Here is a 26,635-nt window from a genome sequence, read left to right as displayed (position 1 = left end):
TTGTGTGCTTTTTACGTACTGTATTTGGGGGTGTATTATGATGAACTGTCTTTTGAAATTAAAGTATGTCTTTATCTTTGAACTTCATGCAGCTGTACCCTGTAGCCCCCTCCCCCACGAACACACACAAGGCTAGCTCAAGGAAATTCCACGGAGTCGTTAATTTTCTGAATCTTGACATTGTGTTCCTAATCCGTCCATAGCCGAGCTACAAAGCCTCACTGCACCTGCGTGTAATCCTTTTTGAGATGGGAGCTAACTGCTTACTGCGCATGACTCACCCAACCCCCCCCCCCTCTCCACAGAGTCGTTCATTTTCGGAATCTTGACATTGTGTTGTTAATCCGTCCATAGCCGAGCTACAAAGCCTCACTGCGCCTGCGTGTAATTCTCTTTGAGATGGGAACTTTGAGGCTTTGTTTACGGCAACGCTTTGGAAAATCCCTTCTCGAATTTGATTTGCACAGAGCATCACCTCTCTATGCGCCTGTGTGTACTGTAATCCTCTTTCGGATGGGAGCTAGTTGATTCCTGCTCATGCGCCTGTAACTTCACCCACCACTGCTTGCTTGAGTGCCCCCCCCAAATTTTTTTTTAATTATGATTTTTTAACTGTTATTTTATCCACAAACCTGCAAAAACAATCTTTATATTACGATATTCAATCTGTGCGTTTGCCTGCACATGGTTGATTTGTGTGCTTTTTATGTACTATATTTGGGGCTGTAGAGATCAAATTACAGTACTATGATGAACTGCCTTTTGAAATTACTGTATTGTACTCCACTCTATGTAATTTTTTTTTAACTGCTGCACAACTAATCCTTCATCCCTCCCCCACGCACACACAAACTCTTATCGACAGACACCTCCACAGAGTCATTCATTTTCTGAAGTTAGTCATTGTGTTTTTAATCCGTCCCTAGCCGAGCGTCAATCACATCACTGCGCCTGTGTGTACTCTAATCCTCTTTGAGATGGGAGCTTGCTGCTTACTGCGCATGAGTCACCCAACCCCCCTCCACAGAGTCGTTACTTTTCTGAATATTGCCATTCCATTGTGTTCTTAATCCGTCCATAGCCGAGCTACAAAGCCTCACTGCGCCTGCGTGTAATCCTATTTGAGATGGGAGCTAGCTGATTACTGCACATGACTCACCCCACCCCCCCCAACCCTTCGAGGCTTTGTTTACGGTAACGCTTTGGAAAATCCCTTCTCGAATTTGAAATGTAAATCTGATTTGCACAGCATTGTGAGAATTGAGAGTTAAAAAACCCATTAACTGATTCATGTTGTTTTGTCATTCATTCTTATTCATTGGTGTACTGTGGGTGTGTGGGGGGGGGGGGGTTGTTGTCAATGATTATGATTAGCAGGAATGTAAATAAATATTTATTTTATCTGGAACCAAAAAATACAAATAATACATAATGCAGTCTTTATTAAGTTCTTCTGGCAGATTGAAATTGGATAAGCATTTAGAAAACATTTGTAAAACATGGATAAACATGAATAATGCACATTTATAAGAATATTATTTAATAATATATACTGTAATGTATAATATATATATATATATATAGTAATATTATTTTTTCCGTCTTTATCTTGTTCCTCATTCTGTGTACAGTACAGTAGTTCATTGAGAGAGGAGAGGTTTTGTGTACATCATTACTGCTGTTTATATACTGTACATTTGACTGTACAAATAGATTAGACTGGACACAACACCCCACCTCCCCCCAGGCCACCCTTTTTTCCTGAAACGACAAGAAAACTAAAAATTAGTGCAGTTATGTGCGTACTGTATTATGGCATTGTGTGATGTGTAGTACTACTGTACTATAGATGGCTGGTGCTGCTTTCTCTGGAAAGAAAAAAAATTGAGCAGTTAGTAGGCAGTTACTGTACTACTGTCAAACTAGTCTATAATGGAACTACTGTATACTCTGACTACTGTTAAATACTACTATGTAACCAGATGGCTGGCGCTGCTCTCTCTGTAAAGAAAAAACTTTAACTACTGTATACTCTGACTATTAGGAACTAAAAAATCCGTTCCATACTTACCTGTATCATACTGTACTTACAATACTGCAGTACAGTACTACTTTCCTGATGCTTGCCCATTACGCGCGATCACAATGGGCAACACAGTCGCAATATGGTCTATATATTTATTGCAGCGTTCCACGGTGAGTACATCGTTCCAAAAACTCATTATGCCTTTCAACAACTCGTCCTTTTTGGAGGGTTTCACCACTTTCCGGATATGGTCCTTCAGCTGATGCCAGACCATTTCGATCGGATTGAAGTCTGGCGATCTGTCATTGGGAAAAAAAGGACAATTAGTTTTAAGAGATACAGTACAGTACACAGTAAAAACATTGGGGAAAAATGAGACACGGTTACCGCACTTACTCCGCTGGCGTCTTCACCCAGTTGAGACCACGCTCAAGGATATGCGCTGTTGATCGTTGTCCTGGTAGAAACGGTGACCATCCGGGAACTTGCGTGTGATGTATTGCACTATCTCAGGGACAATGTTGTCTTGAAGGAAAGCTTTATTCATGATTCCTATAGCAAGAAAAGAAAAGTGCTCAAAAGACTGCACAATAGTACAGTATAGTGCATACAGTGAGGCTACACTAGGAAAGTACAGTGCATAAGGCTACATTATATTTTACCTTCAAAGATGACAATGCATCCTGGTCCACGCCTAGAGATGGCACCCCACACATGCAGCTTTATGGGGTGTTTTGGCCGTGGCTTCAAAGATATGCAGCCTTTTTTGTGGAATGCAAAGGTTGCAAATCTCTCCAGCGACACAGTAGACTCGTCAGTGAAGATGCAATCCTGGAAAGTTTCTCCACTGTCGATCCATGCCTGGGCCTGGACCACTCTTTTTATTTTGTTTACGTCCCGTATCATGGGGTACGCTCTGTAATGACAAGGAATAAATAATTTTAGCGGTACAGTACAGTTTCCTAAACAATGTAGAAAATAGCTGAAGCGCTCAAATGCAGGTATATTAACCCAAAATAAGCCAAACCACTAAACCAGGGTACTAACAAATGACATAGTACCTAATGTGTAATAGTATGGGTACTATCCTCCTGAAGACAGGTGGTAGCTGGTACAAGCCCACTTACCATCAGTCTCATTGGCAGGTTCCCCTGGAAAATATGCAAATACTCACATCCTGGTAGGGTAGGTAGGCAGGCTGTGCAGCTACTAAATGCAATACAGGGAAAAAGGAGACCAAAAGCGCACCAGCACAAACGGAGCAGGAAGGACCCAAAACGAAAAATAATTAAAAGGGCACTTTAATGTGACAAAAGACCCAACCAACGCTTTTCGAACGTCACAGCGTTCTTTTTCAAGGATAAAACACAATGTGATAACATCCATTATATACCCTCTAACCTGTGGGCCGTTTCGCGCCAAAAATCGGAACATGATGATGTCATGACGCTGCGCGCGTCATTGCGCATGCGCAGAGCGACTCAGTGCCGATCTAAGGGCAAAGGGAAGTCCCACAGGCAGTGTGGCCATTTTGGATAAGGGCAGGTATAAGAACACATTACAAATGCATTACTAAACATCCCTGCAAGACAGAATATATTGCTACTCACTGGGCATGCGCATTACGACGAAATGAAGCTATGCAAAGCTAAACTAACAATTATTAAGGAATACAAATATACCAAAAAGAAAAACATAAGAAAAGTAAATTAAAAGACTATTGTGTTACAACTTAAACTACATATAAGGAAAGTAAGAATAAAGAAAACATATAAACATAATTGAGGTTAAAAATGTGCAAAAAAATATAACTTTAATAAAACAAATTAAAACATACATACTGCATAACACAGATTGTGAACCTAAATCCTAGGAACCAGGGAAATACAACAATTATCATATATAAAACACATTGTATAGAATATTATCAACACAATACATCAAAGAACCGATTTAAACTAGAACTTTATAAGATTCATTTATAACATTTTCATAATAATGCTTGAGTTTCAAGGGTTATTTTTGATCAAAATTTAATGTCTGAAATATTGTCAGCTGATCTTGATAAACCTAAATTACAATATAGTTGACCAATTGTAAAACTTTACAAGAAATGTGTTACTGTAGCTGCCAGTCAATATTCAAGCCCATAGGGAAGCGTGTTTGGAGAGTAAAGATCCAATACGCCTCCCTACTGTTCAGAAGGTTGACGTGATCACCTCCTCTAGATTTGGAACTAACTGATTCAATCCCCAGGAAGGAAAAATTGCTAGTTCCTCCCTGACCACATTCTGTGAAATGTTTAGAGACTGGATGATTGGTGTCTTTCAATCTTATGAGCCTCAAGTGCTCTAACATCCTGACCTTAAGGGCCCTAGTCGTCCTCCCCACGTACCTCTTGCCACAACCACATGTTATTAGATAAACCACAAATTGACTTTTACAATTTATAAAACTGTTGATCTTATATTCCTTATTCATTAATCTATTCACACCATGTGGCAGTGGCAAGGCAAACTGTAGAAAACTTTTAGCTGGCTTCATGTGTTTGCATACACTACAAGAGCCACATTTGAAGGAACCCCTAGTGATAAAAGGTTTTGTAAACCCAGAAGTTTTAAGTTCACTTGGTGAGACATGAGATCCAATTGTTCTCGCTCTACGATATACAAAAGTAGGACCAGATTCAACATATTTTTTAAGTACAGGGTCCATGGATAAGATATTCCAATGTTTTGAGATTATGGAATTAATTTTTCCACTTTGTTTATTAAATTGTGAAATAAAAAGAGGACATTTATTTTTTGATTTTATCAATCCATGTGTGTCCTGTTTGATAACAATTGTCTCATTATTGTTAACAAGGCGAGAATCTCCAATTGAATGTGCGGGCAACAATGATGCCCTCTGTTTGTACTGCATTATTAAAAGCAATTGCTATATGGGATTTAGGGTATCCCCTTTCCAAAAATCTCTTCGTAAGTTCCTCAGACTGAGAAAGGAAACCACTAAATGTGGAACAATTCCTTCTCAGCCTGAGGAACTGTCCCCTTGGTATGGCCTTTATGATGTGAGATGGATGGCAACTGTCCGCCCTAAGACAGGTATTCCTGGCGTTTAACTTCCTATAAACGTCGGTTTGGATTTTTTTGTCTATGTCCACAAATAATTGTAGATCCAGAAATTCAATGTGGTGAAAATGAAAATTTAATGTAAATTTTAAATTATAAATATTATCATTAAGATAAGATACAAAAGCATGAAGTGTAGTGACATCCCCTCTCCAAATGATAATTAAGTCGTCCACAAATCTTTTATAAAAAACAATATTGTGACGAAATGAGTTAGTGCTTGAAAGTAAGTGCTTCCCACCACCCCATAAATAAGTTAGTAAAAGAAGGAGCAAAACTTGTGCCCATAGCAGTGCCAATTAATTGCAAATAAAACTTATTGTGAAAAAGTTGTGCGTGAGTAAAAAATGAATAGCGTCCAAAATAAAAGCCGACTGAAAGATTGAAATTTCTGGTATCTCAATAAATTGGCGGACAGCTGCCAGCCCATGGTCATGTTGTATAACTGAATACAGAGAGGTAACATCGAGTGTTACCCACAGGTAATGATTACCCCATTTGACATTTTTGATCTGATCAAGGAGATCACCAGAGTCCCGTATAAATGAGGGCAACTTTCCAACAAATGGCTGAAGAAAACCATTAACATATCTTGACAGACCATCTCCCAAAGATCCAATACTAGAGACAATAGGACGACCCGGAGGGTCGACCAATGTCTTATGGATCTTTGGGAGATGGTGGAAGATAGGAATAATGGGATGAGATGGTATAATATATTTAACCTCTTCCTTTGATAGAACTTCCATAATAACACCTGAGTCAACCAGTTCTGCAAGGACTTCCAAGAAGTGAGGAGTGGGATCGGCAGGTAGTACACGATAGGACCGGCCATCATCCAGTTGGCGTAAAGCCTCCTTGATGTAACCGTCTCTACCCTGCACCACCACCGCGCCCCCCTTGTCCGCACTCTTAATGACCAAAGCAGAGTTATTTTTCAAAGATTTTAGAGCTAAACGTTCATTTTGATTCAAATTGTCATGATCTATATATGATAGGGAAAATCCCTGAGCTAGAAGACGAAGGTCCCTAATGACCAAATTTTCAAACATAGTTAGAAATTGACCCTTAACATGAGTGGGGTAGAAGACAGAGCTCTTTTTTAGGCCAGAATTCCATTCAGAAAAGGTAGGAATACTGATATCATCTACAGTCTGTTCAGACAAAAGATCATTTATCTCTTGCAGGGTGCAAAAGTCATTAAATGTATGTAAAGCAATAGATACTGGAGGAACAGAGTCAGATGAAGGGACATCACTCTCGATAGCGAGTGGTGGCCCCCCATCCAAATCCCCATCTCCGGTCGACCTAGAAACATTTGGAATAAAATTGTCAAAAAACTTTTTCAAGGATAATTTCCGAACAAACTTATACACATCAATAGTGGTTTCAAACAAATTAAAGTTCATTGAAGGTGAAAATTTTAGGCCTTTATCCAGTAGTGACAACTCTATGGGGGAGAGAGCAGTTCCTGAAATATTTATGACATTTGATACATCATTCAAAACTTCTTCCTTTTGGAGGCGGACCTGTAGCCCCCTCCTCCTCCCCCCCCTCTTCCCTCTTCTGATTCTCTTGTGTCCTTTTGAAATAAAGGGAAATATTTTTGTTGTTGTTGCTGTCTCTGTTGGTTAACATTTTGATAAGAAAAAGCATCATGGGACTGGTCCTGACCAGAATCAGACCTAGGTGGTTGACCCCAAAAGGTGCGACCACCCCTCCCTCGCCCTCTAGAGGAAGCTCCACGACCATGATGATCATCATTCTCAAATGTATTGACAAAAGATACAGAATGAGAGGTAGAGGCAGTTTCTGCATCTGAAACATCAGATTCGCCACTCTGATAATCCACATTCTTAGACTTTAGACTAGACTTATTGGGAGTAGATTTGAACTGAATGAATGATTTATCTTTCTTATTTGATCTATCTTGAATTGAATTTATCCTCTGCCAATGGTAAACCTGGTTCTTTTCATAGTCATATCTGTCCTAAACACCACTTTTACCTCCTGTACTGTCCAGTACTAACCTCACACGTCCATATTTCCATCCAATGCTGCGTCTCATCTTCTTTATGCTGGTCTCGGATACAGTGAGATTGTGATTTTCCTGCAGAGTGTATTTGACCCTTAATGCACTCTGCTCATCATTCTCCTCACTTATTTTGTCCACCAGAAGAGTTGTCTCCCTACAATGTAAAGAAAAACAATCCGGTAAGTATAAATATTAGAGACAGTAGATCAACAGGATATAATATATTGTTCTATTAATATGCAGCAATATAAAAAATATATATACTGTTGTAATATAAATATAAAAAATATATATACAGTACTGTTGTAATATAAATATACAAAATATATATACTGTTGTTCTATAAATATAACTATGAAAAATATATACTGTTGTGATCTAAATATAAAAAATATATATACTGTTGTAATACAGTATAAATATACAAAATATATATACAGGCATACCCCGCATTAACGTACGCAATGGGACCGGAGCATGTATGTAAAGTGAAAATGTACTTAAAGTGAAGCACTACCTTTTTTTCCACTTATCGATGCATGTACTGTACTGCAATCGTCATATACGTGCATAACTGATGTAAATAACGCATTTGTAACAGCCTCTATAGTCTCCCTGCTTGCGCACAGATTCGGTTCAGGTAGGGAGTCGGTATTGCTGTTCAGGACGTGCTGATAGGCGCATGCGCGAGCTGCCGTTTGCCTATTGGGCGATATGTCCTTACTCGTGAGTGTACTTAAAGTGAGTGTCCTTAAACCGGGGTATGCCTGTACTGTTGTAATATAAATATAAATATAAAAAATATATATACAGTACTGTTGTAATATAAATATACAAAATATATATATACTGTTATATAAATATAAATAGAAAAAATATATATACTGTTGTAATATAAATCTATAGAAATAACAAAAATATTAGATACAGTACTGTAGATCTACAGTACATTATTTGATATAAAAATTTTTTTAAAGTTGTATAAATATACTTAGGCCTTGTCCCCGCTGCCTACTACAGCATCGCTGTGGCGGACGCTGCACGGACGGGAGCCCTCCCCTCAATGGCGCCGTTTAGTGTACATGTATGGCCCGTTTGTTACCCTTGGTGCCCTTTTGCGTTCTCTGGTTTTCCCGTGTGCATGATCGCTCACGGTGGTTGCTGGCACAACGAGGCCAGAAGTAGCTAACCAGCGTTGGATAGCAGCAATTCGGTGTCCGCTCCTGTACATCTCCTAAATTCGCATGCTGAGATCCTTGGAAATCTTTTTAACAGGCATTGCTGCGAGTAGAAAGAAATACAAACACAAGAATGTATATTCGATGTTTAGTCGATGTGTATTCAATGTGCAGTCAATCCACAAAATGGATGGTGTATTTATACGTTAATGACTCACATTAGAGTACGCCCACTTTCAACACCTGTACCTCGCCGCCATGCATAAAAGGTTACACACTTTGCATAGCCCACCACTCGATGATCTTTATCTGAACTTGCCCTTGTCCAGATACTGTATTGTGCCACCTGCTTCCATGGATCAACCCCGATTCTACGGACGCAGGAACCCACTCGCCTCTGCTGTGGCTGTCATGCAGAAAAAGCGAAAGGCTGTTGCCGTTTCCACGCCAAGGCAAAAGCGACAGGCTCAGGCCAATAAAGAAAACCTTCTGCTGACCCCAAAGGCTAAGGGTTTTCATAGACGTCAGCCTTATAATGTCAAGAAGAAATACGGTGATGTACTCTCGACGCAAAATGAATGGCAGCCAACCCATCGAACCCGCAGACCACTTCCTCACATACGCTTCGACGACTCTGCCGCCGCTGTCCCGGAAATCTTCAGCCCGTCTTCTCCACCCCTCGTCCTCGATGCTGCCACCGCCCTCCCGGAAACCCACAGGCCATCTTCTCCAGTTCTATCCGACGACGCTGCTGCTGGTGCCTCTGAAATCCACGGGTCACTTTCTCCTTTGCTCTTAGACGACTCTGCTTCTTGCCCGGAAATCCAAAGGTCACTTTCTCCATCCCTCTTCGACGACGCTGCCGCTTCCCCTCTACCGGATATCCAAAGGTCACCTCCTCCACCCTTCTTCGACGTCGCTGCCGCTTCTCTCCATGGAACCCCCATCTCATCCTCCGTTGCACCCATCCACCCAGATGTCCACAGCACGCCATGCACAAGAAGCAGCTCGCTAGACTGGATGCTGAATGGGATAAGTGTGGATATCCCCGGGAACTCTATTGTGCTGGCAAAGATAGATCTGCTTCTGGAGACCATGCTAGATATGGATCAACGGATGCAACATATGGATCGACGGATGGAGAAGATAGGGGCTGACATAGCGGGTATACATCATTTGCTTGGTGTTCATGCCTCTGTTTCCCCGACGCCGGAGCAGGAGGGTGGCATGGATGTGCTGAATGGGAGCATCGACCCCCTTCCATCACCAAGCGCACCCCCTCCACCAGAAGATTTAGTGTACATGTATGCTGTTGAGGAGGACATGACAACCCCGTCAAGACCACGCCAGGAGACAACACGGCGACCAAGACCGGAGGAAAGCTTCCTCCCAGACAACCTACCATCGCCCGTTGCCTCAAGCACATCCGATTCCAGAAGACCTACATTCGCTCGCATCGATACGGTGCCCGACATCACCCTGCGCGATCTGCCACCGGCACTCAGGGAGACGTATAGGGTTCTGAGTGCTGGGTCACCCACAAGTATGCCTTGTTACTTTTTAAGCACCATGTGCCCTACTCTTTGTACTGCGACTGGGCCTTCAGAGTGAACTACAAAGGAAATCGTGTAAAAAAGGCGCTTCCTGCCAATTTAAGAAGGACCATTCTGGGGGAATTGCGGCGCTTTTATACAATTACAGATCCTGTAATGAAAGGCGTTCGAGACTGCATTAATGGCGTTTTGCGCCATGCAAGAAATCGGCCATGGACGGACAATCTGGTGGGCTTTCTGGTTTAATCACGGGTACTGTAAGACCATACTGTTGTGCTGAACTGTACTGTACATGTTTTGACCTGCAGTACTTAAATAAAGGAGATGATGTTGTGTGTTTTTTAGCTTGTATTTATATAGAAATGTTTTAACTTGCTGTACACACACACAGGACCTGCACAATTCCAGTCCCTGAGGGCCGCAAACAGACCCGATTTTCAAGGTTGTCCTGAAAACCGGGCCTGTTTGCTGCCCTCGAGCACTGTAGTGGTGCAGACTGTTTTGCACACCATCCCACTGTATATGTTTTGACTTGCCGTTCTTTAATAAAGGAGATGTTGCGTTTTGTATATTTTATGAATAAAGAATTTGTTTTTATAACATGTGACTGTAAACCATACTGACTGTAAACCATACTGACTGACTGTAAATGTTTTTACTTTCTGTACATAAATGTTTCCTCTAGCAGTAAACCATACACCTGTTGATGTTTTGAATTGCTGTGCACTTAAAATGTTTCTACATTGTACAGTATTTGTAAATAAATGTTTTTGTACTTACTACACCAATAAAAGAGCATGTTGATTTGTTTTACATTGTTCCATTGGCTCCTTTGCTAATGTAACAAAATACAGTGTTTCTAGAATGTACACCACTGTCCAGGCATACTGTACTGTATACTGTAGGCATGCTCAGTACAAGAGTATTTAAAAAAAATAGAAGACACATACTGTACTGTATGTACTGGCACTGTATAGAAGACACATACTGTATGTACAGTACTGTAATACATGTAGAATAAATGCATAGTTTTTATTTTTTCGGATTTATTACACAGTATACTGTATATAAAAAAGTATTGTATACTGTACGGCCGGAAAACATCAGCATACTGTTTCAGGTACAGTATTCTAATGTAGAAAATAGCTGAAGCGCTCAAATGCAGGTGTAATAAATAAAAATAAGCCAAACCACTAAACCAGGGTACTAACAAATGACATAGTACCTAATGTGTAATAGTATGGGTACTATCCTCCTGAAGACAGGTGGTAGATGGTACAAGCCCACTCACCCTCAGTCTCATCGGCAGGTTCCCCTGAAAATAAGCAATACTCACATCCTAGTAGTAGGTAGGCAAGCTGTGCAGCTACATTTATGCAATATAGGAAAAGGGAGACCAAAAAGCGCACCAGCACAAACGGAGCAGGAAGGACCCAAAACAAAAAATGATTAAACGTCACAGCGTTCTTTTTCAAGGATAAAACACAATGTAATAACATCTATTATATACCCTCTTACCTGTGGGCCGTTTCGCGCCCAAAAACGGAACCTGATGACGTCATGATGCTACGCGCGTCATCGCGCATGCGCAGAGCGTCTCAGTGTCGATCTAAGGGCAAAGCAAGTCTCACAGGCAGTGTGGCCATCTTGGTTAAGGGCAAGTCATAGAAAATCACTGCCCCACTAATACTATACATCCCTACGACGCATACATACAGTGCTACTCACTGAGCATGCGCATTGCGACGAGGCAAACATTAACAATGCTGAAATACAAATGTTAAGAAATATAGAAGGTAGAAAAAGAAAAAACACTCCATAACGAGGAAAATTGAGAAAAACATATTAATTTACAACTTATACTGACACATAAGGAAAAAATAAGAGATATAGAAAACATATAAACACAATTTGACAAATAATTTAAAACAACCAAATAACTTAAAGAATATAAGTTAAAACATAAATACTGCATAACACATATTGTATATCTAAATCCTAGGAACCAGGGAAATATAACAAATATCATATATAAAGAACATTGTATAAGGTATTATCAACACAATACATCAAATAACCAAGTTTATCATAAACTTTGTTAAACTTTATGAGATTTAAAGGGCTAATTTGATCAATCCTTATTCGTTGAACGAGATAGATCTAAAGTGCAATCGATTCTTAAAAAATTGTCAAATATTACAAGAAATGGGTTAACTGCCAGTCAATATTCAGACCCATAGGGAAGCGTGTTTGGAGAATGAAAATCCAATATGCCTCCCTACGGTTCAGAAGGTTGACATGATCACCACCTCTAGATTTACAATTAACTGATTCAATTCCCAGGAAGGAAAAATTACTTGTTCCTCCCTGACCACATTCCGTGAAATGTTTGGAAACAGGATGATTGGTGTCTTTCAATCTTATGAGCCTCAAGTGCTCTAACATCCTGACCTTAAGGGCTCTAGTCGTTCTACCCACATATCTCCTGCCGCAACCACATGTTATGAGATAAACAACAAATTGACTTTTACAATTTATAAAACTGTTGATCTTAAATTCCTTATTCTTTACTTTATTCACACCATGTGGCTGCAGCAAGGCATACTGTAGAAAACATTTTGCCGGCTTCATGTGTTTGCATACACTACAAGAGCCACATTTAAAGGAACCCCTGGTGATAAAAGGTTTTGTAGACCCAGAAGTATTAAGTTCACTTGGTGAGACATAAGATCCAATTGTTCTCGCTCTACGGTATACAAAAGTAGGACCAGGTTCAACATATTTTTTAAGGACAGGGTCCATGGATAGGACATTCCAATGTTTTTAAATTATAGAGTTAATCTTTCCACTTTGTTTATTAAACTGTGAAATAAAAAGAGGACATTTATTTTTAGACTTTACCAATCCATGTGTACCCTGTTTATTAACAATTGTCTCCTTAGTATTGCCAAGGCAAGATTCCCCAATTGAATGTGCGGGCAACAATGATGCCCTCTCTGTTTGTACTGCATTATTGAAAGCAATTGCTATATGGGATTTAGGGTATCCCCTTTCCAAAAACCTCTTTGTCAGTTCCTCAGACTGAGAAAGAAAACCACTAAATGTGGAGCAGTTTCTTCTCAGTCTGAGGAACTGTCCCTTGGGTATGGCTTTTATAATATGAGATGGATGGCAGCTGTCCGCCCTAAGAAATGTATTTCTTGCGTTTAACTTCCTATATACATCTGTTTGGATTTTTTTTATCTATATCTACAAATAATTGTAGATCCAGAAATTCAATGTGATGAAAATGAAAATTTAGTGTAAATTTTAAGTTGTAAATATTGTCATTAAGATAGGATACAAAAACGTGAAGTGTAGTGACATCCCCTTTCCAAATGATAATTAAGTCATCCACAAACCTTTTATAAAAAACAATATTGTGACGAAAAGAATTAGTGCTCGAATATATAAAGAGTGCTTCCCACCACCCCATAAATAAGTTTGCAAAAGAAGGAGCAAAACTTGTGCCCATAGCAGTGCCAATTAATTGCAAATAAAACTTATTGTTAAATGTGAAAAAGTTGTGCGTGAGTAAAAAATGAATAGCGTCCAAAATAAAAGCCGACTGAAAGATTGAAATTTCTGGTATCTCAATAAATTGGCGGACAGCTGCCATCCCATGATCATGTTGTATAACTGAATACAGAGAGGTAACATCAAGTGTTACCCACAAGTAATGATTGCCCCAATTAACATTTTTGATCTGATCAAGAAGATCACCAGAGTCCCGTATAAATGAGGGCAACTTCTTAACAAATGGCTGAAGAAAAACATTCACATATCTTGACAGACCATCTCCCAAAGATCCAATGCTAGAGTACAATTGGACGACCTGGAGGGTCGACCAATGTCTTGTGGATCTTTGGGAGATGGTGGAAGATAGGGATAATGGGATGTGATGGTATAATGTATTTAACCTCTTCCTTGGATAAAACTTCCATAATAACACCTGAGTCAACCAGTTCAGTAAGGACATCCAAGAAGTGAGGAGTGGGATCGGCGGGTAGTACACGATAGGACCGGCCATCATCCAGTTGGCGCAAAGCCTCCCTGATGTAACCGTCTCTACCCTGCACCACCACCGCACCACCCTTGTCCGCACTCTTAATGACCAAAGCATGATTATTTTTTAAAGATTTTAAAGCTAAACGTTCACTTTGATTCAAATTGTCATGATCTATACGTGAAAGGGAAAATCCCTGACCTAGAAGACGGAGGTCCCTAATGACCAGATTTTCAAACATAGTTAGAAATTGACCCTTAACATGAGTGGGGTAGAAGATAGAGCTCTTTTTTAGGCTCGAGTTCCATTCCGAGAAAGTAGGAATACTAATATCATCAAAAGTCTGTTCAGACAAAAGATCATTCATATCTTGCAAAGTGCAGAAATCATTAAATGTATGTAGAGCAATAGATACCAGAGGAACGGAGTCAGATGAGGGTACATCACTCTCGATGGCGAGTGGTGTCCCCCCATCCAAGTCATCATCTCCGGTCGACCCAGAAACATTTGGAATAAAATTATCAAAAAACTTTTTCAAGGATAATTTCCGAACAAACTTATACACATCAATGGTGGTTTCAAACAAATTAAAGTTCATTGAAGGTGAAAATTTTAGACCTTTATCTAGTAGTGACAACTCTATAGGGGAGAGAGTGGTTCCTGATATATTTATGACATTTGATACGTCATTCAAAACTTCTTCCTTTTGGAGGCGGACCTGTAACCCCCTCCTCCTCCCCCCCCCTCTTCCCTCTTCTGATTCTCTTGTGTCCTTTTGAAATAAAGGGAAAGATTTTTGTTGTTGTTGCTGTCTCTGATGATTGTCAGTTTGGTAAGAAAAAGTATCATGGGACTGGTCCGGACCAGAACCAGACCTAGGTGGCTGGCCCCAAAAGGTACGACCACCCCTCCCCCACCCTCTGGAGGGAGCTCCACGACCACGATGATCATCATTTTCAAATGTATTGACAAAAGATACAGAATGAGAGGTAGAGGCAGTCTCTGCATCTGAAACATCAGATTCGCCACTCTGATAATCCACATTCTTAGACTTTAAAATAGATTTATTGGGAGTAGACCTGAACTGAATAAATGATTTCTCTTTCTTATTCGATCTATCTTGAATGGAATTTATCCTCTGCCAATGGTAAACTTGGTTCTTTTCATAGTCATATCTGTCCCTATCATATTTACTTTGTTTCTTAGACATGATACCACATTCCACATCTTTTATCGTTTTTACAGTATTCTATCCTAATTAATAACAACGGCCACTAAACTGTAGACTCCGGGTACGTGGGTTTTTAAATCAAATTCCGCATTGGGCAGGCATTGTTACACAAAGCGATATTATCCATCGAAATCCCTCCATTAGCCGTTTTCTTTTCTGAGGAAAAACAAAAAGAAAAGTTTTACTGTAATGGTCAGCCTCCTAAAGAAGTTCCCAGCCAGTCCCACCAATAATTTTCTCGGGGGGGGGGGGTCTCCTGTTCACATGTGCATGCGCCTACCTTCGATGTAATGACATGCATACTGTATGCGTTTCAAGAAGGTTCCAATGCGCATGCGCCTAGCGTTCCACCAATTGTTCAGTATCTGCAGCACAGTACTGGAGAAGCTGCTCAGCCAATAATATTGCTTACAGGAGAATCGCTTGACTTTTGAATCGCGCCGATATTGATACTGTATTGTCAAAATAAAAAAAACAGAAAATAATACGGCAACAATACTCACCATAGAATTTCCCATTCAGCTGGCGCCGGCGCCGGGCAACTGCCAGTCCAGTGTTCTTGATCATCCAGGTCGATAGTTTGCAGCGGGACTAGTCCACCTGTAGTGAGCTGATGAGGCTGGAAATTGCTTAGGTACATGCAAGCTTGATCGAAACTGCACGCGAAATCCGGCTCAGGCTTGCTGGATTGACAGCAAGGGTTGTCACTGACAGTGGGACCGTTATTGGAAGCCGGTGCTGGTGCATAGCTTGGCAGCGACTGTCGTTTCTTAGTTGGTTTTAACTCGACCTTTCGCCTTTTGCCGTCTGCATGATCATAGATGCAGGAAAAAGCCGGTGATACACACCAATACCCTCCAATAAATTGTGGCTCAATACGATAAAAACAGGGATCGCTACATAACCTTTTCCTTATTGCACGCTTCCACGTATGAGGAGCTGGCGAAAATTTGTAAAAGTCCTAGTTTTCGATAAAATACTGATACATTTGAACAACTGTTGTTATCTTATCATCTGTTGCATTAATCGCGGCCCATATCAAATACGTGTAACTTATGTCGGGTTTTTGGAAAACGGGCTGCACTTGAACACTCATGGCAACGGCTCTCTGGAGAATACTGTAACCGAAACTGGTCTTTGTCTTTCTTTAATATGAAAAGCCTAAATTGATACATTTTTGCAACCTCTTCCTTGAGTCTCAAGGCCAATTTACAATAGCACACTGTGGTATCTTTTTTTTAAACGAAACACCAGCAAGTCGACACATTACTGAAGCGCATGCGCATTACAATTAATGAATATCTGCCATCTGGCGGACACGCGAAGAATTGCAACCTATTAAATCCGAACCATTCTCAATAAACGCCTCAACCGTGCGTCAACCGCGCACGACCCGTGGCTGAGAACGCAAAATGAATGCGGCATGCTCCTGGTGAAGTGCGTCGCATTCCAGGAAAAAGCCAGGGAAAAAACGGCGATGTGTTAGAATAAAATGAGCCGCAGCAGTATACGTTGAACATTTTAAATTATTTTTTTCAGACCCTTTTATCCATACTTTGAGAGGTTTTTTTTGTTTTTTCCTCTCTTGTATTTTTTTCTTGTTTGTTTTTGTGTTTTCATTTTATTTTTTATTATGTTATCTTGTATGTAATTTGTTTTGTCCCATACAATATTATCTTGCACATTTTTTCACTTGATGTGATTTCATCATCTTGTGCACTTGTGTGGTATGCTATTTATCTACACACAGATTTATACACAGCCTTTTGTAAGTGTTTAATTATTTTGGGTGTAACACTTTATATTTATTCACCCTAACAGGACTATAGAGTTTTGTTATTATCACCTTTTGTATACAGGCTATGTACTGTATGCATGTATCTACTCGCACAGCCAAACCGAGATAGCCATTATTAAATATTTATATAATCTTCTTGTAATATAAAATATAACTTGTTTTAGCACATTACATGTATGCATATTAGTAACTAAGTATTGTAGATAATTACCAATGCAATAACTATAAATATTTAAATTAACGTAGGGAGATTAACTCCCTAGTCATCCATTGTAATGGACACATCTCTAGTGAGGGAATGTGCCACTGAACCTATTCTAATGATTGAGCTGTCTGCCAAACATATTTCAAGATTGACAGCCACACCTAACAAGTGTTAGAGAGATTTATATTGATGTGATTACAAAAGCATTTACCAGGGGTTGTAACTGTTTTATCACAACAATTCAGGGTGGTAGTGGCTTTTATTATATACTGTAATATGCTGTAGTTGCCACTGCAGTGTTTGACTTGGCAAAACCACTCGTTTCATGCATTTTCCAATTCTGTTGTCTGTACTTTCAGAAGACACCACTTTAAATAGTCCAATGTAACATCTCATTTTTTAAAGGATTAACTGAAGTGTTAGTGTATTATTTTTTCGGTAGAAATGACAAAGCTTGTCACCACTAACAGCGTGGCAGATGTAGTTGTCAAACTAGCTGTATGAAATATATATATTTATATAATTTTTTTTAAAGATACAGTATCTGTGCTTATCTTAATCTGCTTCAAATTAATTTTATTGTTGTCATTTTCAACACCTCTGCTGGGAGACTGTTCCACAAATCCCATATTCTTTAAGTGAAAAAGTTCTTCCTCACATTTCCCCCAATCCTAAAATCCTTCAGCTTCAGAGTATTGCCTCTTGTGCTACTGTAGCATGTTTCTACTTCCGTATAATTTTGATACCCTTCATGTATTTACAATCAAACTGCTTTTCGAAATGGAAGAGACACCCTTTTATCCAGCACAATAAGATTGCTCGCTACAAGGACTCTCTCCCTGCACATCAGATCTGACCAGATAAATAATTCACTCTGCTATTATTGATTTTTACAAGCTTCGTCGTAATGTAACAGGAACACGTTCATTAGAGGGTTCCATTTCAATTCTTCATTGGCAAATAAACTGTAAAACACCTGCCGTTCTGACAAACTCACAAAGGTGCCTGAATATAACTCCTGCACAGACATTATTTACAGTTCTGATCTAATAGGAGTATGAAGGAAATTGTGCACACATTTAAATTACATCTTGTTTTATTTTACACAGCTGATCTATTCCCTTTCTGTCTTTTTTTCTTGGTTAGGTTGTGATAAACAACGCAGCGGGGAACTTTATTTCACCTTCCGAAAGACTTTCTGCAAACGCCTGGAGAACGATAACCGATATTGTTCTTAATGGCACAGCTTATATAACACTTGAGGTTGGGAAGGAACTAATTAAGGCAGGAAAAGGTAAGACCGGTATTGACCTTGATTTGACTTGACCTTTACCTCCCATTGCAATAAGCACATAGCTTTCAACTGCTATCAGAGTTTCTAGACAAAACATTTTAACATGTCCTAATATCTTGGTTTGCAATAGGAATAGGAATTCTCAATCTGTGATTCAGAAGGTAAGCAGAGCTCATCAAAATCTACATCATGCTTTACCCCATTTTTATTGGATTGGCATGTCATAACCGTGCTGAAATAATAGGTGTGAAAAACATACAATATAGAGCCCTACTCTGATGACTGGTATTATATGTGGAACTAGGATAGGGAAAGTACTTTGTGTATGCATAAAATGTAGCTGGCAATAAAAATAGTACATTTACTAATGCTGATTGCTGGAATAAATAAAGCAGTCTAAATGTTTTAAAATAAAATGTGCATTTATCCTAGAAGTTCTCTGAATAAGAGATTTGGGTGTCATTGCCATTTACCATGTTTTGTAGTAATTTCAATTACTTTTAACTTTATTTGAAAATATATAACTACTGTAATGATATCTGACTGAAGGCTCCTGGAAGAATTCTCCTGGTTTATTGTCTGGTTTAGCATAAATTATAAGGTTAATATTATTGTGTATCTATTTAGTAAAAATGTATTCAGTACATATATAATTAAAGGAAATTTGATTATATTTAATGTGAACAGAATGTTATAGATGGGGAAAATTAGAGAAAAGCAGAGCTGACCGTTCCTTTCATACCCATTTGGGCTTTTGATATCAGAAATTGATGTATTTCACATTATTCTTTTCTTTGTTTATAACAGTGATTCCCAAACTTTATGTTTTATTTTTATACTGCGCACCGACTGCTAGAAAATGTTTGTTCTGCGCACCCCTAATTAATTAATTGTATTGCCTACTCGGCCTATTACTAACAAAACTGTTTCATCGATCCAATGCAGTATAGTGGCCTGATCTCGGGGGGGGGGGGGGGTGGGAGGGAGAGAGAGGGTGGGTGGAGCAAACACTTGTTAAGGCCCCAAACTGCACATCGGTGCATATGCAAAACATTATGGGGAGCAACTTTGGAAGCTCCTATTGTAATTGACCGCTATACCACCAGTGCTAAGGTACAGTTTGGCGCCTTACTGAGTGTGCAGTCTCCACACTGGCACAGTAACCCTCTCTACTGCCTGGGATTTGCCATTGTTTTATTTGACTAACCCCTTGACGACTTTTCACAGACCCATAGGTGCTCCCCAAATCCCTGCTAATCACTAGTTTATAACAAGCCAACATATTGTACAGCACAGTGGGTGTTAAGACAATAACCATAGAAGTATAATAACATACTGTCACAATAAGGGCCCTGCTCGAAGGATCTTGCCGTCTAAAATGAAGGAAGTAGAAAAAAAGTATACTGGGAGAGCGGCTCAGTGTGTTACGATAGGCTACTGTATTTGCCGTGAAGCTAGCGACTGGAGCACTCTCGTTCTGGTAACATGATAGGTGATAACATGATGGTACAGGAAGAAGGAGGTATATTGAGATATCAAGAGAATGTCACACAGTCTTCCTTAAATAAGTGAGTTTTCAGGGCACATTTTTAAATGGGTGAAGAGTGATATTGCCTGGAAGGTAATTCCATCTGTGTGGTGTAGACTGGGAACAGTATTGGATGTGAGAGGAGATCAGGAGGGCAGAATGTAGAGTGTGTGTGTGGAGGAGTATTTGGAGATGAGTTCTAAGATTTATCAAGGGGCCAGATTGTGGTGAGCTATGGAAATTAATCTTGAATATGATTCTTGATCATACTGCTGCGGCCAAGTTTATTCGAGCATTTGCCCGTTCTTGGCCGCAGCAGTAGCCTGGCGCGCGCCCGAGGGTGACGGGCGCGCGCCGAAGCAGCGGAAGAGCGCCCTCCGATCGGGGCGCTCTCCCTACCGCTGCCGGGTCCGCCGGGTCCCCCGGAACCCCCTGCCGCCGTCCCCCACATCGCGGGACACCAGGGCTCCCTCGGGGAGCCCTGGACGCGCGTGCAGGGGGCGCAGGCTCCCGAAGACGCGTGACCGCGAGTCTATGACGCGCGGCACGCCGAGGGGCGGCCACTAGCAAGCCGGGAAATCTCCCGGCTTGCGGATCTGGCCGATGCGCAATAAAGCGTGTCGGTAGTGTATTGGTAGCCAGTACATGGGTTTATGTAGAGTAAAGGGAAAATATATTATATTCGTTGGATTAGATTTTTCTTTGTGTGATTCTAGAAGAGGTTTGTGGTATGCTTTGTGATGTACTCATAAACTGAAGGTGGGAACAATGATCCATAGCTATATTTCCAAGGTTTTGGGACATTTAATGGATACTTATATGGTACATTTCCCTTTTTTTTCCCCCCCTTTTAAATCCTCCATTGCCACCAGATACGAGTGGGTAACTGTTCCTCTTAGCTGGGGTTAGGGAAACACTTTTACCTTTAAAATGAGATGTCCTACTTTCTGTAGTTCTTACTTCTCTGTAAATATCTTTGAATTTCTATTTCAATCCCTCCCTCCCCTCCTGGACGCCCTTGCATCACATCTTACCCAGAGTAAGTGTCCTGAAGCCCCCTGGGGAAAAACCTCTCATCAAGAGTTTCTGACAGCTTGGTCAGGAATTCCTCCTGTATTTTTCTAATACATCCGGAAACTTCTGAACCCAGTGGTAATCCCACTTTGAAGCTACTTAGAAGCCCAGACAAGCTAAATCTAAATCCAGGCACTGTGCTGTCTGTGATATTACGCTTGTAGCCTCTGATATGAAGGATATATGTAGGGATTGCTTCAGAAAGCCATGTATACAACAACAAAAAACTAAAAGCCCCAATGCAACATCTAAATGTCAAAGTATATACAGTAGTTAAATACTTATCTGTTTGTCTTCTCATAAGTATGGATAAGTATAAGAAAGCCAACCTCAGAAGACATTCCCTACCAGCTGGCCCAGTAGTTAAACTGAATGAGTACAATGAAGCAGGCAACTTTTACTCTAACAAAAGGTCCATGTCTCAAACATCCCTGGATAAAGGAACATCATTTCAGTATGACATACCTAGAGAAGATATGTCCTATTATGTAAAAGAAGATTGTCTTCTGAAAAAAGTGTAGAAGATCTTGTTTCCTTTTAATGTGGACAAGAGTATGAATATTGAAGAATCATGACAGGCGCTCAGAGTAGTTGATAAAGTATTCCTAGATCCTGGGAAAAATAATCAATGCTTTCCAGTTCAGCAGTCAGTCAATGCCATTATTATAGCAGAATGGTCAACACCTGAGAGAAGGAATGATCAGAAAGTTTACCAACATTTCTCCATTTTTGGAAGATGACAGTAAAAGCTGGGATTGTCCTCCAAAAATTGATGTCTCTGCAGCTAGAATTGCAAGAAAGACTACCATTCCTATGGACGTTGGAACGTCATTGAATGATCCGATGGATAGAAGAATGGAGAGGTCTTTTCAAAACCATATGTCACAGCTTGTAAGGGATCTTCAATACACATGTATGAAGATGACACAATCTTATATGCACACAGCCTCTCCGACCTTACACACATACTTCAATCTGACTTTTTGAGACTTGAAAATTGGATTTCCAAAAACAAACTGTTTTTAAACAATGACAAGCCTGTAACAATGGTATTTAGGACCAAGGCTACATTTTTAAAGCTTCCAATGATTGAGCTCCAGATCAGAACCAATGCTAATACCACCCTAACTCCTATTACTAGTTTTAAATACTTGGGCATATGGTTTGACTCTCATTTAACATTTGGGATGCACATTGATACCCTGACATCCAAAACCTATGCCAAACTAGGTGTACTTTATAGTAACACATCCTTCATAAGTCTACTGGTCAGAAAGGGTATCACACAGCAGATGCTAATGCCAATTATCGTGCAATAAACCCAGTGAATACAAATAAACACTGATATCACTTATACTGCAACTCCATGGAACATGATCCTCCGAAGTGGTTACTCCTTGAAAAACCTCATGTAGAAAAGAAAGCACAGATGCATGCAATATGGTGCATTAACATTTTACTTTCATTGAGAAACAACATTGAGAAACAGAGTGACTTTGGGCGCACTCCAACCCTACTCCAGACTCGGCTCCAGGCTCAGGTCCTTGCTGTGTGCGTGTCCATGTGCACGGGTTCCCCGTTCTGCGTCTCTCACTCACGTCCCGGGTTGCCTTGCACATAATGGCAGAATCTCCCAGTGGGTGGGGGAAACGGCGTTACATTTGGAGGCGCTGCTGAGATCATCAGGGCAGTTTTTCAGCGAAGCAAAGCAACAAGGTATGCTTCCAGAATGAGTGCTGGAGAAAGAGGGAGGCTAGGTGTAGTGTCCAGGGGACTCCTGCATACCTAACAGCGGCTCAACTTCCCCGCCCGGGAGTTACAGCCTACACTGACCTACAGGGTGAGCTGACAGAGGGCTATTGCTGGTTCTGAATCACCCTGAGGGATGCCAGGTGTACGATGCCTAAAGGGGGTGTTTTGGCTGGCAGGGCCCCAGAAACCCTTGGAGAGGGTCTGCAATGTCAGTGACGCAGCAGGGTGGTGTAAGTTATCGCTAGGTAATGTCTTAGAAGGGGTGTCAGATCCGCAGGTGCCATGAACCTCTGCTGGAGGAGCTACCACGATATCACTAGCCGTCGATGCACATGGAGCCACTGGAGTACTCACTATGGACTGTGATCGAGTGCAGCATACTGGCAAAGAGCTTTGCCTAGCCTGGGGTATATTTATGCTCAGAGAGGACAGCTAAACCATGTGTTGTTGTGGCGCAAGAAGTGCGGGTTCCCATGGGAATCGTGGAGACCGCTTAGTCTGTGATTCTCTCAAAATAATCGGTCCCTTTCAGGGGAATACACCTCATGAATATTGTGACCCAAAATGGCGGTTCCCGACGGAACTGGAGACCGCATGCATCTTTTGCAGAAGAATTGCACGCTTTCTTCTTGCACAGTTCTGCAGAGGCTCGGCATTAAAGCTGGAGCCGCGCCCACCCACTGTGACTGGCTCAGAGCGGAGCTGAAGTCACGCCTTACTTCAGTGTGCCCCAACTCTAAACTCCACCAGAGGGAGGGGACACTGTAGTAACCAATCCCGAAAGACAGTCTATGCTAGGGGAGGAGCCGGATGTTGCTGACCGCACTCAGTTTTTCGGAGCCTTCAAGGAGCTAAGCTAACAGCCCACTTGCCCTTGTGTGTCAAGCAAAGTTTAAAGATGACAAGCTGCAATTTCACCCACTATAGGTTGCCAGGAGGCTTCCTAGTAGTGAAAGTCGAGGGAAAACATTACCTCAAGTGCATCTGCCCCCCGGTGTGACTTTTGAAGAGAAGCTTGTGGGGAGCGCAGGTGTCACCATATATATATTGTGACAAACGGCTTACTCCGGGGCTCCGTCGTTTGTCCGGGACTGTTTAGAACACGGTCTTTTAGGGTAGGTTAAATGATGAGGCGTCACGTACTGTTCCTTTAAACAGGCTATGCCTGGTTTATTCAGTCCCAGGCACTGAGACTGCCACAGTGCATACAACAGAAAACAGATCAAAACAAAAGCTGCTCACCTGAGCGATAACTTAACTTAGATATCCCTGACTCAGGGTTGGAAGTGGCTTTTCCACTTCCAACATCAAAACACGGTACTTTTGCAGTCTTACACAAATGAACAGAAAGATTGAACCTGTTTGGGGAAGAGGCTTCTCCCCTCTGTAGTTCAGCAGCCTTCCAGCCTCCTGGCTCTTGTGGGGAGACCAGAGCAAACAGGAAATCAGTCTTTCATACCTGATTCCTAATTAGCATGACAGGTGACAGAAATCAGGCAGCAGACAAACTCTGGTCTGGATCTCTCATCCCTCAGTTCCAGCGCTTGCCAAACTGTGGGATGGAGTGTATGTATTATAAGGCTGCACTCCCAGGCCAAACAGGATAGAAACTGTCTAGTATCCTGGGAGCCCTATATACGGAATTTATTACCATCCCCTGGTTTCTGTCACATATCCTCCCCCCCAGCTCAGACCTCGAGGGATGAGCGACCATGGATATTAGGGAGTGCATCCTTGACAACCCGTCAGCATTGCCATGTTTGTGCCCTGACCTGTGTTCCACAGAAAATTTAAAGGGTTGTAGGCTTAGGAACCACCTGGTCACTCTAGCATTCTTTTCCCTGTTTTGACACATCCAGGTAAGGGGTGCATGATCTGTGACCAACCGGAATTTTCTCCCCAACAGGTAGTATTTGAGCGTCTCTACAGCCCACTTTATTGCGAGACACTCTTTCTCTACTATGGAGTAATTTTTCTCCTGGGGATTTAGTTTCCTACTTAAATAAAGGATGGGGTGCTCCTCACCTTGAGACTCCTGGGAGAGTACCGCCCCCAGCCCTACCTCAGATGCGTCGGTTTGGACTACGAACTCTTTGGAGAAGTCAGGTGTGACCAACACTGGTTGGGCACAGAGAGCTTCTTTCAGGCTTCTAAAGGCCTGTTCGGTTTCGGGGGACCACTTTACCATTAGCGGTCCTCTTGCTTTTGTGAGGTCAGTTAGTGGGGTTGCCTTAGTTGCAAAATTGGGAATAAACCTTCTATAGTACCCAATTAACCCCAAAAAGGTCCTTACTTGTTTTTTTGTAACTGGCCTTGGCCAATTTTGTATCGCCTCCACTTTGAGTGTTTGGGGTTTGAGTAAACCTCTGCCAATAGAATATCCCAGATACTTGGCCTCCTCCAGACCAATAGTGCATTTAGCGGGGTTAGCAGTTAGTCCAGCAGACCGGACTGCGTCAAGCACAGCTTGGACCTTTGGAAGGTGGGATTGCCAATCTTCACTATGGATTACCACATCATCCAGGTAGGCGGCAGCATACCGAGCATGTGGTTTTAAAATTTTATCCATCATTCTTTGGAATGTGGCGGGAGCTCCATGTAAGCCAAAAGGCAACACCTTATACTGAAAGAGGCCGTCTGGGGTTGAGAAGGCTGTCTTTTCTTTTGCCCTTTCTGTGAGGGGAACCTGCCAGTACCCTTTTGTTAGGTCTAGGGTTGTGAGATATCGGGCTTTGCCCAGTCTCTCTACAAGTTCATCTACCCTGGGCATAGGATAAGTATCAAATTTTGACACCGCGTTTAGTTTCCGGTAGTCATTACAAAACCTTGTTGTACCATCTGGCTTTGGGACTAAGACTATAGGGCTGTTCCACCCACTTTGGGATTCCTCAATTACACCTAGTTTTAGCATTTTTTTAACCTCTAAACTTATAGCCTTTCTTTTGGCCTCTGGGATTCGGTACGGTTTAAGGTTAACTCGGACCCCCGGTTCAGAGACTAGGTCATGTTCAATTACGCTAGTTCTACCTGGCCGTATAGAGAAGATTTCTTTGTTTCTTTTCACTAAATTCTGAACCTCTCGTTTCTGATGAACAGACAGGGTTTCAGCTATGCTAACCTCTGGGTCAGTTTCTTGATTCTCTGACGGACCTGGGGGTACTAGGGTTAACAAGACTTCTCTATCTTTCCAGGGCTTGAGTAGGTTTATATGGTAAATTTGCTCAGGTTTCCTCCTACCTGGCTGTCTTACCTTATAATTTACTTCTCCCACTCTTTCCAAGACCTCATATGGCCCATGCCATTTAGCAAGGAATTTACTCTCCACGGTGGGAACCAGAACTAGTACCCTATCACCTGGAGAAAAAATTCTGACCCTAGCACCCTTATTATCTGTATTCCTCTGTGCTTCTTGAGCTTTCTCCATGTGTTCCCTCACTATGGGTAGGACTGCAGCAATGCGGTCCTGCATCTGGGCAACATGCTCTATTACACTTCTGTAAGGGGTAACCTCGTGTTCCCAAGTCTCTTTGGCTATATCCAGTAAGCCCCTTGGGTGTCGGCCATACAATAGTTCAAACGGGGAGAAGCCAGTGGATGATTGGGGAACTTCCCTAATGGCAAATAACAGGTATGGTAACAAACAATCCCAGTTTTTCCCATCTTTGTCAACCGCCCGCCGTAACATGCTCTTTAAGGTTTTATTGAACCTTTCCACTAAACCATCTGTTTGTGGATGATAGACTGAGGTTCTGAGATGCTTGATTTTTAGGAGTTTACATAGCTCT

General features: G+C 41.3%; 1 protein-coding gene across 3 annotated transcripts in view; it reads left to right on the top strand.

Annotated features, from left to right (window-relative positions):
* The window catches only part of DECR1 (2,4-dienoyl-CoA reductase 1), a 123,877-nt gene that overhangs the window by 56,141 nt on the left and 41,101 nt on the right, over positions 1–26,635 (top strand). For all 3 annotated transcript variants that reach the window (XM_075582954.1, XM_075582956.1, XM_075582955.1), the window contains exon 5: positions 18,349–18,496. In XM_075582954.1, the coding sequence (XP_075439069.1) occupies positions 18,349–18,496 (148 nt within the window). The remainder of the gene's footprint in view (positions 1–18,348; positions 18,497–26,635) is intronic.

This window comes from Ascaphus truei, chromosome 2 (genome assembly GCF_040206685.1).
Source record: "Ascaphus truei isolate aAscTru1 chromosome 2, aAscTru1.hap1, whole genome shotgun sequence".
NCBI classification, from domain to species: domain Eukaryota; kingdom Metazoa; phylum Chordata; class Amphibia; order Anura; family Ascaphidae; genus Ascaphus; species Ascaphus truei.
Note: the sequence above shows the minus strand (reverse complement) of the source record. Positions and strands in the feature narration are given on the sequence as shown.